This window comes from Lytechinus variegatus, chromosome 19 (genome assembly GCF_018143015.1).
Source record: "Lytechinus variegatus isolate NC3 chromosome 19, Lvar_3.0, whole genome shotgun sequence".
Taxonomy (NCBI): Eukaryota; Metazoa; Echinodermata; class Echinoidea; order Temnopleuroida; family Toxopneustidae; genus Lytechinus; species Lytechinus variegatus.
This window is the reverse complement of record NC_054758.1, coordinates 13,983,653-14,002,195: the sequence shown is the minus strand read 5'-3', so window position 1 is coordinate 14,002,195 and position 18,543 is coordinate 13,983,653. Positions and strand designations below refer to the sequence as shown.

The window sequence follows — 18,543 nt, the reverse complement described above, 5'->3', positions numbered from 1 at the left end:
GAGACCGGTCTCGGGGCGCCCTGAGACTGCTTTGGATTCAGTGTACATTGTAAACGCAAACCTACCAGAGACTGGTACGGGACAGGTTCGCTTGATGCACTACACATGGGACAATTATCCAAACAACAAACACAGTGTGCGCTTCGCGCCCTGCCGAACCTATCTCGGATAGCTTTGGTAAGTCGGTGTAAACGCAAAGAAAGCTGTCTTGGGGCACTCCGAGACTCGTTACGATACCGGTGAAATAGGGGGTCAAAAATTTAGGTCAACTTTTTGGAAACCAGTCTCTGGGCACCCCGAGACTGGTCTCAGGTAGGAAATCTGGTGTAACAGGGGTCTTAGCGTGTTATCATTCAAGTTGGCCTATAATACAAGAATAGATTCCTAAGAATGTTGCATAAAGGTGTTAGGAACCTGGCCAGGGGCCTGTTGCAGAAAGAGTTGCGTTTAAACGCAAGTCAAAAAATCAAACGCAAGTCCCAAATGCGCGCTGTTGATTGGTTGAAAATCAAGTTGCGCATGATTTTTAGAGTTGCGATCGATTGCAACTCTTTCTGCAACGGGCCCCAGATTTGAGTAGTTGAGGACTTAAAAGGCTGATTTCTATTTGCTCTTATATCAATATTTCATCCATAGAGCTTCTTCTTCAGAATGTTCTCATATTTCACAGAAATAGGAATTCACACAGTTTAAAATGTCCTTTTCTCCAAAGTCCAAAATCAGAACATTGCTATAAAATAGGAACACTTGACAGGTATGGTACCATACCTTCACTGCTGTCCCACCCAAAGCTGCGTGTGACATCTGTCGTCTCTATCGACCTTTTCTTGCTCGTCTGAAGCTGGATGAAGAGGCGCTGGAGCTGATACGGGATGCTCTTAGACGGCTCCTCTTGTGTGTCGGTGTACTCCCATCTTAAACAAATAAACACAATAATAATAACAATAATAATGTTTTATTTACCCAGGGTAGCCACTTTAATCTCAAGACTGCTCTTCCAGCAGGCCCTGCATAACATAAAATGTTATTATTACCCTTCTCCAGTCTAAATGCTGAGCAACAAGCAAGAAGGCAGAACGTCCCATTTTATAAAGTCTTTGGTATGACTTGGCCGGGAAACAAACCCACGACCTCCCGTTCATGAGGCGGACGCTCTACCACTGAGCCACCATGCCCGTGTGGAATGCATCTCTTGCTAAGTCAGACAAACCTCTTACAAAGTTAATGAGAGTGATCACTGTCATACAGTCCTCTGGACCTTGTGTGCAGTGTTATAATAATGATGATTAATCCTGTTAGGTACTAATTCACATCAATTAAGGTGAGTGTAGCACAATGTGGGAAATTTCTGACTGAAGGAAAACAAACCTTGGCTGGGATTTGAACCCTGACCCTCTAATTGAAAGATGAGAATCAAAACCATTAGACCATGACACCCGCAAGGAGCATTCCTATCTTTAAAAAAATTAAAACGCATCTCTTGCTACATGTATGTCAGACTCACCTCTAACAAGTCTACAGTCTTTGAAAGCTCCCTCTAAAACAGTCTAACTTGCTTTATCGATCACCCAACTATTAAGACCACAAGGTCTGTTTCCCTAGAAAAGATTTCCCCATTGAAACTTGTCTTAAAGAAACCTGTACATAAAGACTACATGTACCTGCTCATATTATAATAATAATAGTGGTATATTTACCCAGGGTAGCCAATTCAGTTCTGAAAACTGTTCTCCCCGCAGGCCCTGCTATTATTACCCCTGCTTTAGCTGGGCTGCTTAGGCGCTCAAGCGTTCAAGGAATTATCCTGCCGGGTACCCATTCACCTCACCTGGGTGGAGTGCAGCACAGTGTGGATTAATTTCTTGCTGAAGGAAAACACTCCATGGCTAGGATTCGAACCCATGACCCTAAGTTTGAAAGGCAAGGGCCAGAACCACTAGACAACGACATGCCCCTTGTCTGCCAAGGGTGGTCTTTATAAAAAGGTTTCACAATGATCTTGCCAAGGTACTTACTTGTAGACGGCGTTCCGGAACTCCGGGGTCATGTAGAGCGTCTGCATCAGACTGTTGAGATAGCATGTCATAGCCTGGTTGACAAGACCAACAAAACCTACAAGAGAGATGATAGGATAGATTTAAGGACAAGTCCACCCCAACAAATACTTGATTTGAATAAAAAGAGAAATCCAACGAGCATAACACTGAAAACTTCATAAAAATCGGGTGAAAAATATTAATAAGAAAGTTAGGACATTTCAAGCTTTTGCTTTTACAAAATAGTTGTATGCACATCCTGGTCAATATGCAAATGAGGAGACAGATGACAACAACAACAATGTAGATGATAGGATAGATTAAATTCTCCAGTTTTTCATTATAGAGAATATTAAAAAATTTCACGGCTTTCATAAGAACACAGGATTCACAGAATTTCATTAAAAAAAATATTCCAGGCCAAAAACCTAAAAACAGATAAAATTAAGAGTTAGATTTCAAGTCCCCCGTTTTCCACTATAGAGAATATAAAATTCCAAAGATTTCGATAGGTACACAGAACTCACGTAATTTTACACAAAACACAAAATTCCAGGCCAAAAATGTTAATTGCATGTATGAAAAATATTGTGAAAAGCACATTCATACATGGTATACACGTTCCGACCTCCACGAACGGACATTCGTACCCCTAAACCAGCCATTTTTCAAATTCATCGATTGTGTGAACTTTGACCTTGCAACCCCAAAAAAACCCAATGAGATCATCTACATGTAATGCCATAAAATTATGTCTCCTACAAGTACATGACTGAAGGGGTGGGGGGCAGGCAAATACTAGGAAATGTAAAGCCTCTGACAATGACACCTAGAGTGCAAAGGCATATAATTACGATAACTGTTAAAAGCTATTGAAATTGTAGCATCTGATTGGCTGATAACAAACGAGCCATCTAGTCGTTACTGATAGCACCATTACACAGGACCCTTACCAGTTTCGGATCGTCCAATGACCGCAGAGGAGTACGGGACGTACGAGGAGTAATCCGATGAGAGCGAGCTCGTATCGGAAGTCGCTGTGATGATCGGACTTGTATCATCTGTCGCTAGGTTCAAGGCATCGATGTCGCTAGGAGATGTCGTGGTTCCGCTTGCCCCAGCCTGATGTAGAAAAAAAAAATACGATTAGTATCAATGCTTGAGACTTGAGATTCGGTATTTGATAGAGTGGCCTCAAAATCGTTCCTAAAGTAAATTATAAAACTGAAGGTACTGTTCTGTAGCAGAGGTGGGTTCAAGATGCTATAAACTTTGTAGAAAGATTCAACTAAAAGTTCTCTAAATTCATTTATTGGTGAAAGCTTTATCATTGTCACTCCCATATGTAAACATGATCCGAATAGTTCCCGAGTTATCTCAAGAACAAAGACGATTGGACAACCAGGAAACACAATCAGGGATGCATGTCAATTTTGCCAACAAACCCTTAATGTGTTATGAATAACCCTGAGATGGGAAGTCGTCAGGAACTGAAATCAGGCAAAAGCCTGAAATAATGCATCTCTGAATGCTTCCCGCACGACCTATATGTACGGTGGGCGGAGGCATATCAACCCTCTTTAGTGATGCAAGATTACCATCAATTTTCTATCTATTGAGGGCTAAAAAAAAGAAAAAAAATATAGCTCCCTCTATTGGTGATGCCACATGCTAATACGATTTTTGTTTATCACTGTTCAGGGCTGTTTTTTACAACAAAAGTTATAACCCAGATGCTGACCACAAAATGTGGTCTCTTTTGTAACAAATCCCCAAGTAACTTTGTTTTGTAATGGTGGGTTTAAAGATGAATAATGAAAGAGACCTGTATAGGGACTGGCTGGGTGCCATCTTTGTCTTGCAAGTTGAATAGATTCCTTCCCGTTGTAAGCAGGCCGAGCTCGCCCAGTGAACTTTGACCCTTGTCGCTCATGAGAACCTAAAGTGAAGTAAAATTACAAGAAAAATAATTGATATTAATTGCAAAAGGGAAATTCCTGTTGAAGGAAAGGTGAAAGCAATTATGCATTTTCAATTAATTTCCATGTTACCTGTATTTAAAAGGAAGAACACCAGCTTTACAATTGCCCTAACAATCATATCACAACTTGTACTACATGTTCACACGTAAAATTAGAAACATCACTAAAGCTGACTAAACATTCTCCCCTCACTACAGCAGCCTGAACACAAAGTGTGGGCTACATGTACATCCCGGGGGGGGGGGGGGGGGGTAACAGCCTATGGCTGGTCTGCTGTCTGAATGTGAAGCCTATGATGCCTTGTGTACTGAAGGCCCTCTTTCTCTGCATTGAACGGCAAGTTTTGTACATGAATGTGCTAGTCTTTGCGTGGAGACCCACGTGTTGATCAAAGTTTCAATCAGGGTCTGTGCCTGCAGACTAGCTTATGGCCTACATGTACGTGAATAGTATGTCGTCACTCCAAGAACAATCCATTTTGTATCATGTATCGTGAACATCAGATGACACCGAGGAAAACAAAATGTATTAACATTAAAATTTTAAAAACCAGCATGCACCTCAGAGATCATTAGGGGGGGTGGCAGAAAAATCTATTCGCACAATGTGAATTGTTTGCAAAGCTATCAAACGTCCAATGATTATTTTTCTGTAAACATTTCTTTTCAGAAAATAAAGAATATTTCTTTCAAAATAAAAGACTAAATAATTTGAAAAAACATGTTCTCAAGAAAAAAATATTTGTATCTTCTGCTCTTCCCCTCCCTAGCCGCCCCCCCCCCAAAAGAAAAAAGTCCTTCCCATTTGTGTAACCAATTCATGTAACAGTGCACACTGTACATGTACATGTAAACATATACATGTATTTGGTCAATTCCAGCCAAATGTTGCATTTTTCCATTTTCAAAAATTTCTTTTCTGAGCAATTTTGTTTATACTGTTTATAAGTATACAGTTTAAGGTTTAAAAAAACACACTTATATTTACTATACCCTCATTCATTCATAAAATACACAATGTACACTCTGTTGCATTGTGGTACTAAGATTTCATAGAAAGTGTACAACTTTCACCCATCCCTGGCTCCTGGCAAGCAAAGGGTGCTGATGAAAAATTCCACTGTCCATGTGACCTCCAAGCAATAATTTAGCATTAGCTGTATTGTTTTACATGCTGCAGTGAAACTGTGAGGCACAAAATACATTTCAAGGTGTGTATGTTTGATGTCCCATAAGTCACAGTTTTGAGCATTAAGTTTCCCTCATATGCTGCTATAGACTCCTGGAGACAAGTATTGGACTTTTTTATCTACCATAGTACATGCTTGCTTCAACAAATCAAGCTGCATCTGTATTGGACTTGGAATAGCTATACTGGGGGGACATACATTTAAGTCCCATAAGTCACATGTCCCATAAGTCACATATACAGTTTGTAAACCATGCCACCTTAAAGCTGTCCATGATAGCAAGGAGAGAGACAGAATGCTTAAAAGCTGGAGAACAGTATGCTGACTGTCAGAAAAAACAGTCTGAATATCATAGGCAGTGCATTGAACAACAAAAAAAGTTTGCATTGTGTGCCCAGTCCAGAAAGAAGGAGAAAACTGAATATGATCACTAAAATGCAAAGCTGAGTGCAGGTAAATTGGGTTTGTTTCACCCTAGCTTTTATTCATTTTTATAGGTCCAGATCATTCTCTTGGTTTTCTTGTCCACTTGGAGTATGCATCCACTGTTTTACATACGATGTGAACTTGGTATATACATGTAGTTCCATGGAAACTACTAAAACCTATGTCAATGTCCCATCAGTCACAAATTTTGTAGTTGAGCGACCCTCTGGATCCTGTCAAAATAAGAGCACCAGTCCTCAGATGCATTTAAGGCTACCATGAGCAGAGTTATTAAAGCCCCTGTAAATGCCAACAAATTGTTCAGAAGCTTGCAATCAAGTTTTCTCAGAATCATTCCTGCCGCCTGCCAATAGAAAGGAACATGCGCATTTAAAGAGGACCGAAGGGTGATGTCACAATGTCATGAACATCGATTCGGCCGGTTCTAAACCTAGTCACAGCTGCATGATCGTCTTACACATTTGTATTTGCAAAAATGGTGATGCGTGTTGTCCCTGGTTGTTACCATCATTCTGATAGTCGTAAAAGGGCACTGGTTCATAAAGCTTTTCGTAACTTAAGAGCGACTTTAAGAACGACCGATGATCCTTGTGGTAAATGTCATCATAAATTGGCAATGTTTTAGCATATAAGAAAGGATCACTAGTCATTCTTAAAGTTGCTCCTAACTTACAACAGCTTTATAAAATGGCCCCAGGTTATTTTGTTTAGAATCAGGCTGCCATTACACCATGACAACTGACATCATCACTTTGGTACTCTATAAATGATGATGTCCTTTATACAGACATTCAGAATTTCTATGAAAGAGATGACATATCAACCCAAGCAGCTGGCAAAAAAAGAAGTTGTGATAGGGTGCACCCCCATGATATATTTTTTAAACAACATTTTTTGTATTGCCTGAAGTGTATAATTAATGAATCTTGATGTTCCCTTTGTCAAATCATGTCCCATGGGGTTCCAAATTGGCAATTTTTGGTGGACATCTTGGATTTTTCATGAAAATAAATTATTTTCATATTTTTTGCACAGACAATGGTAAATCTTCCATGTAAATGAATACACTTTTTACTATACAAGTATACATGTACATGCAGTTTAGATAGTAGAAATCGATTGCAACCGTTTTCTAGACAGTCCAGTTAATAAATTTTTTTAAAAGAATTTATGCCAAAATTTAAATATTTTTAATTTTTTGTCAAAAATTTGCCATAAACATCAACAACTAATGAAAATATGAGCATTTGACACAAAAGAGAATATGAATATTGATATACTTCATGGCAGCATTAATGTCTTAATTTTCTTACATGTATACACTGTAAAGGTCATTTTCTTACCATACTGTACGAGACAGATAGAGAATAGCAACATTTATTTGTCCCATCTGTAACAAATATGTCCTATCATTATGTCCCATCAGTCACAATGGAAAGTGTTTACATTCTTTCTAATTGTTCATTTTTCATCTCTTTGCTAAATATTTATGATTGTAATTGTTTATTGATTATTTTGTACTTATTTGATTACAGTTTTTAAAACTTGATGACAAGTTAGGAAGCATTTTTTTTGTTAATGTTCCCTTTATATAAATGAAGTGCATGAAAACATGTTTCTGTCCTTTGTTGAATTTATTTCTGACACAATGGCATGAATTATTAAAGGTGTCATCTTATTAGGGAATATTTATTCATGCTGAAATTAAGTTTGACTTAAAAAGTCATCGAGAGGAAATGTTAATTCCATGAAATGAGATAGGGTCCCATCAGTCACATTCACTTGTCCCATAAGTCACACACGATTGTACACAACTACTGAAACAAATGAAATGAATAAAGTCCAATTTAAGTACTGTTAGTGAGCCCTATCACTGGTTAATCTCCAAGCCCAAATCTAAAAACATTGTCATAAAACTGAGATAGATATGGCACTTTGAACAAAAGAGCTCAATTTGTGTGGTCCAGCGATGTCCCATAAGTCACAATGACATTTCTGAAGATCTAGCACCCTATGCAACCAAGCTGAAAGCATACATTTTTGTATATAGTAAGTTTCAGTATTCTTCTTACAGTTTAATAAAGTAAATCCATGTTTGTGCAGCTACTATTTCAGATATGCACCTCAGTTATGTGGAAAAAAGTATCAAATGTCCCATAAGTCACAATGGAATTGACCATTTGACAACAGCAACATGATTCATGTACTCTGCATGTACATGTACATGTATGATGTCAAAAATTTAAATACATACACTGTACAATGTACATACATGTACATGGAAATATGCTGGTGCTTACATGTACATGTATGATGGAAAAATAACAACTAAGGAAAGATTTTTTTTCCCCTAATCCTCTATTATTGACTTCCTGCTTTACTGGCTTGGATCAACCTGCGAGTACCAATAGAGATCAAATGATAAAGATATGCAGGGCCCAGCCTAGAATGTACACATACATGTAGCTGAACTGTTGATTTTAATAACGTTGATTTTATGATTGGTTGCATTGATAAACATGTACATGTAGAGGGCCATCTCACACCTTACGATCGGTTGGTGACCCGATTTTGGAATAACACGTCGTAGAAATTTATACTAATATTGATACATGGAATTTTTTGCTGTCTACAATACCCCTGCCACCCCTCCCTGCTATTCATAAGTAGCATGCTAATTTTGTCTGAAGGAGAGCAGCAGCAATAGATATTCTACTTTGATCAATGAACAGGGTTAGTCCTACAACATCGTTGGAGTAAACTAAACTATATCCATGTACCCATGGACCTATGATGTACCATAGATGTTCAAATTTGGAACTACACAAGTATACTACATGTACATGCATATTCATAGATTAAAAGTGAGTTCAATAGATCTACATGTAGTCATAATGACATCAATAGACGTCATAGTAATCGTATGATTGGCTAGGATTTGAAACTGACTTCGGCCTTTTCTCCAATATAATAGCTTGCAATCACATATTCTTTCAGCTTATTTGAACTTCAAATAAAAAGATCTCTGTTCACGTACATGTATATTCAGAAAATGAGCAAATGCGATATATGTTAAAAAAGAGGATCATAGACCTTTTAATAATGGTAATTGATCATAAAAGAATAATTGCACATCAATTCCTGCATGTCATATGAACAGTGTAAAATTTTGAATACAAAATTGCTGCGAGGTACGATCTGAATGTGACAATAAGTTGTATCAAGGAGCTTTCAACAAGTACATGTACATACATGTACAGGTGACGGGGTAATTAGTATTAAAAGGTTACATGTTCTATTTCTGTTTCTGTTTGTGGTAACTCCCGTAGGAACTCGGCAGGACAGCATTTTGCTGGTAAACGCCAAGCTGGTATAACCAATTACCTTGGAAACATTTTACGTCTACCTGTAGATGTAGGTTAATCAGTCATAGTGGGTGACATAATAGACGACAGATATCACTCTCAACCTTTTTATCAAAGTGGAGACAATGGCAGAGTTGGGATTCGAACTCACAACCTTGCGATTATGAGTCCAATGCTCTAACCACTGGACCACACAACCCCATTTCCCACAAAACAAATTTCCAATTTGTCTTTTATGCCAATTGTCCAATTGCCAACTTGTCTACATGTACATGTACTATTATTTGGTCTAAATATCATTCCGTCCACTTACCATGGTCTACTACCTTTATTCTAAATGCCATTCCGTCTAATAACCATTTGGTCCAATAGCCATTTAGTCCAGATCATTTGGTCTAATCAAACTAAAGAGTTAATTGTGCAAAATGAAGGAAAAGAAAATGGGTATTTGACCAGTTGACTGGTTATTAGACGAAATGGTAGAAATGGTGATTACATACATGTAGGCAAAGTGAATATTGGACCAAATGGTTATTGGACTAAATGGTCGTTAGACTAAATGTTGATGGACCGAATGGCATTACATGTAGACTATGAAGGTAGACCATGTGGTAAATGGATGAGTTGGCAGTAGATAAATTGGCAATTTGCCATTGGTAAATTGCTCAGAGATATCATTCTGAACTAGTGCTATATAAAAAGCAAAATACTTATGAATGCTGTATGAAATATTATGGTAATGTACAACATGAATTCTGTGTGGGTTTGTCATAAACAACCTTTCCCTATTAATACAGTTACTTTCATAAATTATTATACTCCACACCTGGAATTCAATCCATTTTTGTTCGCTAATCAATGGGAGATTATCTTGCCTTTTTATACTAGTAGCTTTTTCCATTTTCCTCATTTGTGCTAATGTGCCCTATACATGTACTACCTACAGTGAGTGACCTTGTCATTCAAATATTGAAATTCATGTATAGGTGGTTTCACACCGCCTCGATCACAAGAATCCCCGTTAAATTACGGGAACTGTTTTCGGCTAAAAAATACCCATTAATTATTCCCGCATTCACACCGCCCCGAAACATACCCTTCGGGATAAGTTTCTGAAGTTACGAGCATGCGCATAGTATGGTCTGCTAAGCAGGCAAGGCGCGAGATTCAAAATGACTAGCCCAGCAGCCACCCACGCCGCCACGCCCAACAACACGCTGGGCTAAAAGTTCCCGTAATTTGCTTTCACATCGCCAAAATACCTGCGACCTTGGAAAAATCCCCGCGAAAGTTCTCATAATTTCGCCAAGTACCTATGTACATGTACTATTTAGCGGGTATTTTCTTTCGGGGAAATAACGCGTAGTTAGCTTTCACATTACCAAAATACCTGGTATTTTCTGATCGGGGTAAATTCCTGATCACAGAATACCTGGAACTGACAAACTTCGAGGCGGTCTGAAACCACCTATTGTGGCCTGTCTCCTTGAGTATTCCTCTTCAGGTTATCATAGGCTCTATGCCTATTAGTGTTTCCTGCCTGATTTAATGGTGATTTAGAAAATAATGTGTTGCAAAATCAACAGAGAGATTGGAAGAGCCAAAGTTCAATTTCATCATAAATGTTGCTCTACAAACTACAATTCCTGCCAAAAACTATTTCTGCAGGAAAGCCTCTCTAATGTTTTGTAAACAATGCATATAGACAAGTACTGACGTTCGGATTATTAAACACATGGCTTGAAAATTGTAATCATCAAAAAAGAAAAACACTCAAGGTCTCAATTAGGTTGATTGCCAAGGAATTAACAATTTCTGTACATTAGTAAAAATAGTGTATGTACATGTACATGAAAAATAATAGGCCTATATTACACAGCCAATTTCCTCGTGGAACAGGGAAAATGCTCATTTCATCGTAAGTGTCTTTTTACATGTAAGGTTGATGTGATGATTACGCAAATCGCAAAATACAGAAATGTATAAAAAAGGTCTCAGTACTACATGTATACTGAAATTTACATGTATGTACTTGATTCTGTAACACAAAAAATGTACATTTCGCACATTCCTCAATTTTTACAAGTGGGACTCACATGAATGAAAAGTGGTATATAATGTACTGTACATGTACTATACATATTTTGTGGCATTTGTGCTCTGATCAAAACTTTGTAAAAAAAAAAATTAGTAGATTACCAACATACAAACATGTATGCATGTAAATTCCAATGGCAGATTGAAACCATTTTTAAGGGCCACTCCAGCCTAACATCCATACATGTAAGCAAAACACATACATGTACATAAAAGTACTGTGGAATTTTGTAGTTTTGCATTTATACATGAATTACCACAAAACAATTGTACGCATGGTATTATGATTATCCAGTGTGTGAGCTAATGATGTACTGTAAACAGTCTAGACAGTAGACGACACCCCCACTTTTTCTTTTGTATTTGCTTTTATTAGAATTATTCCAATTTTCTGCACCATGAACATAAAGGCAGGATGAGGAAAAAAAAAGAAAGGTGGAGATATGGCATCACTGGCTCACACTTGATAGAAAAAATGCAATTTCTTGAACTTAATCATCCAATCTTGATGGCATTTTTAGAAAAAATTGTGCTAGTTTAACTTTAAATTTACTTAACGATAAATTTACCCGTTCCACTATCAAGATCTGAAAACCTGATCCATCCCAATGATTAGATCGACGAAAAGTGGGAAAAGAATCGGTTGAAATCGGGAGCAGCATAATAATGTTGTGACGACGGAGTAATTACAGCGGGCCCAATATTCAGATCGGCGAGATCGGAAAAATATTTTTGAACATGTCCAAAATTTCATGCTGATCTTCCAGATCAAAAAAAAAAATCAATTTTGAATCGTGGGGGAAGCACCGAAAGCGAAGACGACACGGCGTGCAGTCGTGGGATGAGCATAATCAGGTCTTTCCTAGCATAGTAACAGAAGCACTTGGATGGAACTGATCCCCCAATCCTTCAGACAATTTATATTAACAGAACTGCAAATTATTTTTCGCTGACTCCCAGTAAAGTGACTCATTTTTCCCCGATCCTACCCGATCTGAAGGTTTGTCAAATCATAGCAACATCGTAATGATGGAACGGAGGCTTTAGATATCTACATTCATATCAATTTATCCTTACATCATCATTGCCATCTTTTCCTCCTCTCTGCCAGTACAGCTCAAACGTGTCTGGTTCGTAGTTGGCCTGACGGGCCACCTCCTCGCAGAGTTCCGCGGCGGTCGTCGACGTCGGCAGCGTGACGGTGAACTTGCACGTCTGCCATTGCGGGTTGGTGATGTCATAAATGATGCAAAGGATCTTGGGAAGATCAGCGGTACAGGTATCCTGGAAAAGGGGAAATAACGAGAGAAGTACATTGATATTAAAGTACCAGGGGAAAATTACACAGGGGCTGCAGTGCTGGTTACATGTACATGAAATGCCTGAAATTCAATATTTTTCAAATTAATATCTGTCTATGTATTTGAGATTTATGTCAATTTCGCAGTAGTCGCGTGTATTCTTTCAGTTAGAATCGTGCAGTATGAGCTGTAAAAAGGATTATTTCTTCAAGGTTCAAGGATTCTACTTTTTTGATGAATTCTTTTTTTTGGGAGGGGGGAATCAGTGGGCCCCTAGCCCTCCCACCTGTACGCTGGCCAGTGCTCTTTACACAATTACATTATTTGGTTCTTGCATTCTATTTTGATATTTCCATTCTCTTCAGTTTGATTGGTTAATGATAATTTGAATAATATGCATGAACTTGAGTTGTTTCATAGCTGCGCTACAGTATAAAGCAAAGTAACCCTGGGAATTAAGTAGCGCACTACATGTACCAGACTTCGTTTCAATTCATTCACATCTTCAAGTTTCACTTCACAACTAAACATGGCCTCACAAAGCCATGTTGCTTTTTTTTACTGAAAATGTTCATAAAATTAAGATTCACCAAAATTATGCACAAAGTCCTTCAACTTCACTTCACAAAACGCAGAAGTGCCCCAGTGACAAGCTCGGTCGCCTTGCTCCCTCACTTTTGAGTCTTTCAACAAAGTTTATGCCATGATGATAGTAAAGGACCATTTTCTACATCAAATGCAGAGCATGATCGGTTCATCACGGACGGACATTTGATAGATTTTGAAAGTTTTGAAGGCTTGTAACAAATTATGAATAAGATGAACAAGGTTCCTTTGTGTTTTATAGTGAAGGGTAGGACATAGTATGCTGAATGATTAAAAAAGTTTGTTGCCATGGTTACCTACAAACACAGGTATCCACTAAATGTGCCATATCACGGACGGACAAGATAGAAATGTGGTTTTTAGAATTTTTGTACATTTTTATTGTTTCTATCTAAACAGCTTTACATGGACCAATTATTGTTAATGCACCTAACACTTGGGTATGTTAGCTTCTATGTTCAGCATATTGAATTCTTAACCAATATCAAACTTCCGAGAGAATTGCAAATATTTTCCATCACGGACGGACATCATGGACGGACATCACGGACGGACACAATTAAAATACAATGGAAGTACTCTGTAAAAAGTTCTTAGTACTTTTTTGGTAAACAAATGCAATTGTTTTGATGATTTGTACATATTTTAATAATATTAAACAGTATTAGTTGCACAATCAAGTTGCTACAACTTCAATCAAGTTGCTGCAACTTGATTTAAGATGTAGCAACTTGATTTCTATGCTAGACGCACAGTATAATCTAGACATACGATTGCTCTTAACACATTTCTTGTCAAAATCGAACGTAAAGAATAGGTGATGTACAACTGTATAATAAAAAAAAATAAAAAACGTAAAAAGCCATTGATATGCAGGCAGAAAGGAGCAAATTCACATGACAGTCCTTTTACTTTCAGAAGATGTTAGTATTCATAGAGAATTAGCAAGTGAAAAGACTTTAAATAAAAAATTAACATCCTGGTTCTTCCCGCATACATTTTTTACATAGTTTTTGTGGCTCAACTTACCCCAGACGATGGCACAACTTACCCCACAGATGGGGCAAGTTGAGCAATTTGACATCCTTTTTTTCAAAGGTCACAATGACATTCAGCGTGGGGGTAGAAAGTTATATATAGGTGAAAAATATTTCCCAAGAATCAAATTTAAAGGTAAGGTACTTATTTCTACAATATTACTAGTCATATCAATTCTAACGTGCAAAATGCAAAAAGTGTCACAACTTACCCCGCCTTCCCCTATTGTCTTTTTAAAGTGTAGAATACAAGTAGGTTCAAAATCAACAGCTAGTTGATTATTGATCATGTTGATACAAGTATTTTTATGATCATGATGATTTTAGGCATTAATTTTCCAAGAGCAAAGATGTTTTTTTAAGGTCCAAAAACTAAATCTAAAAGATTAACAGGTCACTGATCCTTATGCTTGTTTGTTGGATCAACACTTGTCAGGGCTCTCTTTAAATCCATCTTTTGCATATATCAAAGCAGAGACACCCCATAACATCAACAGCCCTCATGTATTTAGGCCCTGACCGAATCCAAAATTGAAATTGATATTCCAATCCAAAGCTTAACTTCTAAACACTACATTGCAAGCTTTATGCATTTTCACAGTTTACCAGATAAGCGATTTGCTTAAAATTAGCTCCAAAATGGACTTCGAAAAAAGGTATTCATGTAATTTTCACAAACCTATGTTCTGTTAGAAGCATTGTGAATCCATAAGTTTGTACATGGAAAAATTGATTTTTCTGCTTATCAGATTATGCATTGCATTCTACTTCTTCTCCATCACTTTCTGCAAGCTTGAATTGATGAAATCTACAGCTTTGGACTTGTTCTTGCCATACTTTGTTTCCCGCTTTTTTGGCATATACATGTACATGCAGCTTTTCAACTCTATCTGCATTCCAATAATGCTTAACAATTTTCCTGACAACAATATAGCCCCAATAACGGCCAAACAAAGATATCACAAAAAATTGTGAAGAGTTGTAGGCTTATTCCATTTGAGTTCTGAATAATTCTCAGAGCCATTTTTCACTGCAATTAGAAGCTAAAATTAAACTCATAATCTGCTCAGCAAAGTTTCTCATTTGCATATATGAATCTTTCCACAAGTATTTCACTCGTCCGTCCGTGATGAAATTAATGTCCGTCCGTGATCATTTTTCATTGATTTATTAAATGCATAAAATGTATGGATTTTAGCTATGTTCAAATAAAATGATGAACAGTGTCCAGTGAAATACTTCTACACACTTTTATTTCTGTTTCTATTCTGATAAAGAATAAAAAGCTGAGTCCATAGACATTATCCTAATAAAAATGATCACGGACGGACATTAATTTCATCACGGACGGACGGAAATGTTAACATCTACAAGGAAAGTTTACTTCCCATATTTTTTTCCTACTAATTTATGTTTGATGATAGATTAATGTTCAGAGTGCAAGACCATTAAAAAAATTGGAGTAACTTTGAAAACAATAAAACTAGAGTGAAATGAATTTGAGTGAATTAACTTTGTCCGTCCGTGATCAAATTAATGTCCGTCCGTGATCATTTTTGACTGACTTTATGATATGGATAAAATGTATGGATTTTAGCCATGTTCAAATAAAATAATGTACAGTGTTTAGAGAGATACCTCTAAACCTTTTTATTTTTTATTTCTACTCTGATAAAGAATAAAAAAACTTTTCATCTTTTTTTCCATCACGGACGGAAATTTCAAAATGGAAATGTTAACACCTACCAAAAAAAATTAGTTCCCAATATTTTTTTTCTACTATATTATGTCTGATAATAGAGAAATGTTCAGAGTGCAAGAACATCCAAACCAAATTAGAGTAACTTTAAAAACAATAAAACTAGAGTGAATTTAATTTGAGTAAAAATGTCCGTCCGTGATGAGAGGTAGCAGCACCCCCACGAATAAAATGGACTATTCCGGTACTTTTGGAATCATCAATCTTCATGAAACTTAGTTTTTTGAAACCTGAGATATCAAAGATTATTTTAAAAGCAAATTTGATAAAAGTACCTTAAAAAAAAATTTTCACCTCAATGCGAACCCTTAACCGATCATGCTCTGCAACAACAAATAAGTAATACAAGTACTCAAGCAAAGGAACTACTTCAAATTTTATTGAAATGTGCAAGCATAATAATCAACACTGATTGGGGCATCAACGGGAAGGCAAGATAAAAATACTATATATCTTGTCCAAAATCCAATCGTTTCTACACCAAAAAAGAAAGAACAGAGTATTCAAGTACCCAAAGAAGTACATGTACCAGTAAAAATGTGATATTGTTTGCAAAAATGTAAATTATTCTCATTTACAAATTAATGATAAATTATCAATGACATTCACAAGTTTGCCTGTTACAGAGACGACAAAAATCAGAATCATCGGGCAATAGAATCGCACGTACATGTAATTTGCAAAAGGCTTATTTGTGACCAACCCTCTGAAAACCAAAAGCAAGTCACCAAGGTAGGTTCTCTGTGATAGCAGGCTATGTACATTGTATGTAATTTGGTCTCCAAAAAGAAAAAAAGTAAAAAAAAAAACATAAAGCTTTAACCAAAAGAGCAATTCTTCTTCATACTGAAAAAACTTCAAGTTGCACAGAATATCAAAATAAAAGATACATGTACATGTATGAGAATTTCCATGACCCCATTTTTTTTTAATGTGAAATAAGAAAAAGAATGGTACATAAATCAACTCATGATGTCAAATATTGACAGAGATATTTCTGTTTAAAGGGGAGAATGAGCAGATTTTTTTTTTACAGCAAAAGTAGATTTTCTTAACTTACACAAAATGAAATGGACTGTGTAAAACTTTTTTGTGTGCAATGTGCTGGCTGCTATGAGCGGCAGGGCATGCCCTTGAATTATACATCACTTTATCCATAAAACTTCATAGTTTCTCATGGTATAGGCTTTCTATAGGGTTTTTCCTCCTCCTTTTATGGCTTCAGATTTGTTTACACATGGGTGCACAGACAGATACAAATTCTGAAAGTGGCATTTCACCGAACTCCCTACCTGTATTGTAGTGTGACCTTAATTCGCGCATTACCTAATTACCTGCAATATCTTATTAATATTTTGAAAAACTGATATCATCAGCCTGAGCAACTTAAAATTACCCAATAGTAATTTTCTTGAAGGCAAGGTCTCTATTAATGAAAATATTGGCATAACATCGGCAAATTTTGTTACCTTTTGCGTCCGCTCCGAGAAAATCCGACCTTCTTGGCAAGCATCAAGAATTCGCCAGTTTGCAAGCAGAGGTCACCACATAAGAAAGTCAAATGTGATACCAACCGAATTTATGGCATTTTAACCTCCATCTAATACAATTATCTCACCTTCATCGGCTTGATTTCTTTTCTAGACTAAAGCCTTGCAAAATGATCGTGCACAAATTGAGGTAACACTTTTTTATGACACTTTTTTCAGCCCAGTGCGCACTAGTCGATCACCATGGAATTTTGAAATCGCGATACCAGCGAAACCCTTGACCTACTCTATAATCCCGTCAAGCGAATTTGACTTTAGGATCTTGCCTTCCAATTGGTATTCATGATTTTGATTAATTTTGTGTGAGCTGTGAGAAATTTTTGATTGAAAATCAACTCATGATGATTTTTAATCTGCACAAACTATTCTATGGTCACCCCATCAGAAGAAGGATGACATTTTCTGTTCATTCACGAATTATGTCAAATTTCACATCAGAAAAAAAACACTAACATTCATTTTGCAATCATCTAAATGGATACACTGTCAGCACTCAGTCTCAGCAGCCAGTGCCATTGTCAATTGCACAACAGGAACACATGAACACCTCTGTCTCAAACCAACAACACACACAAATCATGCATGATTCACCAAAATTTCGCGATCCTCCCTTTCTAATCTCAGTTTCATGGAAGAAGTAATCCGGAAAATTACAACTTACGTTTAATGGAACCAGCTGGCTACTATCTATCGGCACCATTCTTCAACAAGATCCTCTGAAAGTAGTTTTTGTCGTCGTATATCTCTTCAAACCGTGAAATTTGGAATCCTTTTTCTTCACAACATCCGAACATTGATACTCATCGTGTGTGGAAATAAATATGACGAGTTTTGACCTCTGAAGTTGCGCGAGCGTTTCCGCTTCCGGGGTGAAGATGTACGAGTTGTCATTTTGCATCAGAAAGGGGGTGGGGGCGGGGTGTGGGGGTGTGGCATGGGGTGCAAGACAAAGGAACTGACATTATAATTACTTGAAATGAATGATTTGGGTAATAATGAATAGTAAATGATTAAGACAGACAACCCAACCAGTCCAAGCCGCTCCTTTTTAATGCTGAGCGTTATGTAGGCCTATATATGCCTATGGAATATATTATACTCCCTATACTTAAAATGGGGTAATGAGGCCTGGGTAATAGCGGTGGATATCCATTCTCTGATAGTGCGAGTTATA

General features: G+C 37.1%; 1 protein-coding gene across 1 annotated transcript in view; it reads right to left on the bottom strand.

Annotated features, from left to right (window-relative positions):
• The window catches only part of LOC121405743 (ubiquitin carboxyl-terminal hydrolase 47-like), a 44,264-nt gene extending 26,060 nt beyond the window's left edge, over positions 1–18,204 (bottom strand). Inside the window, exons 1-6 of the mRNA XM_041596695.1 lie at positions 18,031–18,204; positions 12,194–12,400; positions 3,862–3,975; positions 2,990–3,158; positions 2,016–2,112; positions 769–914 (exon numbers count right to left, since the gene is read on the bottom strand). Coding sequence (XP_041452629.1) covers positions 769–914; positions 2,016–2,112; positions 2,990–3,158; positions 3,862–3,975; positions 12,194–12,400; positions 18,031–18,069 — 772 coding nt within the window. The 5' untranslated portion in view covers positions 18,070–18,204. The remainder of the gene's footprint in view (positions 1–768; positions 915–2,015; positions 2,113–2,989; positions 3,159–3,861; positions 3,976–12,193; positions 12,401–18,030) is intronic.
• Positions 18,205–18,543: the final 339 nt, after the last annotated feature.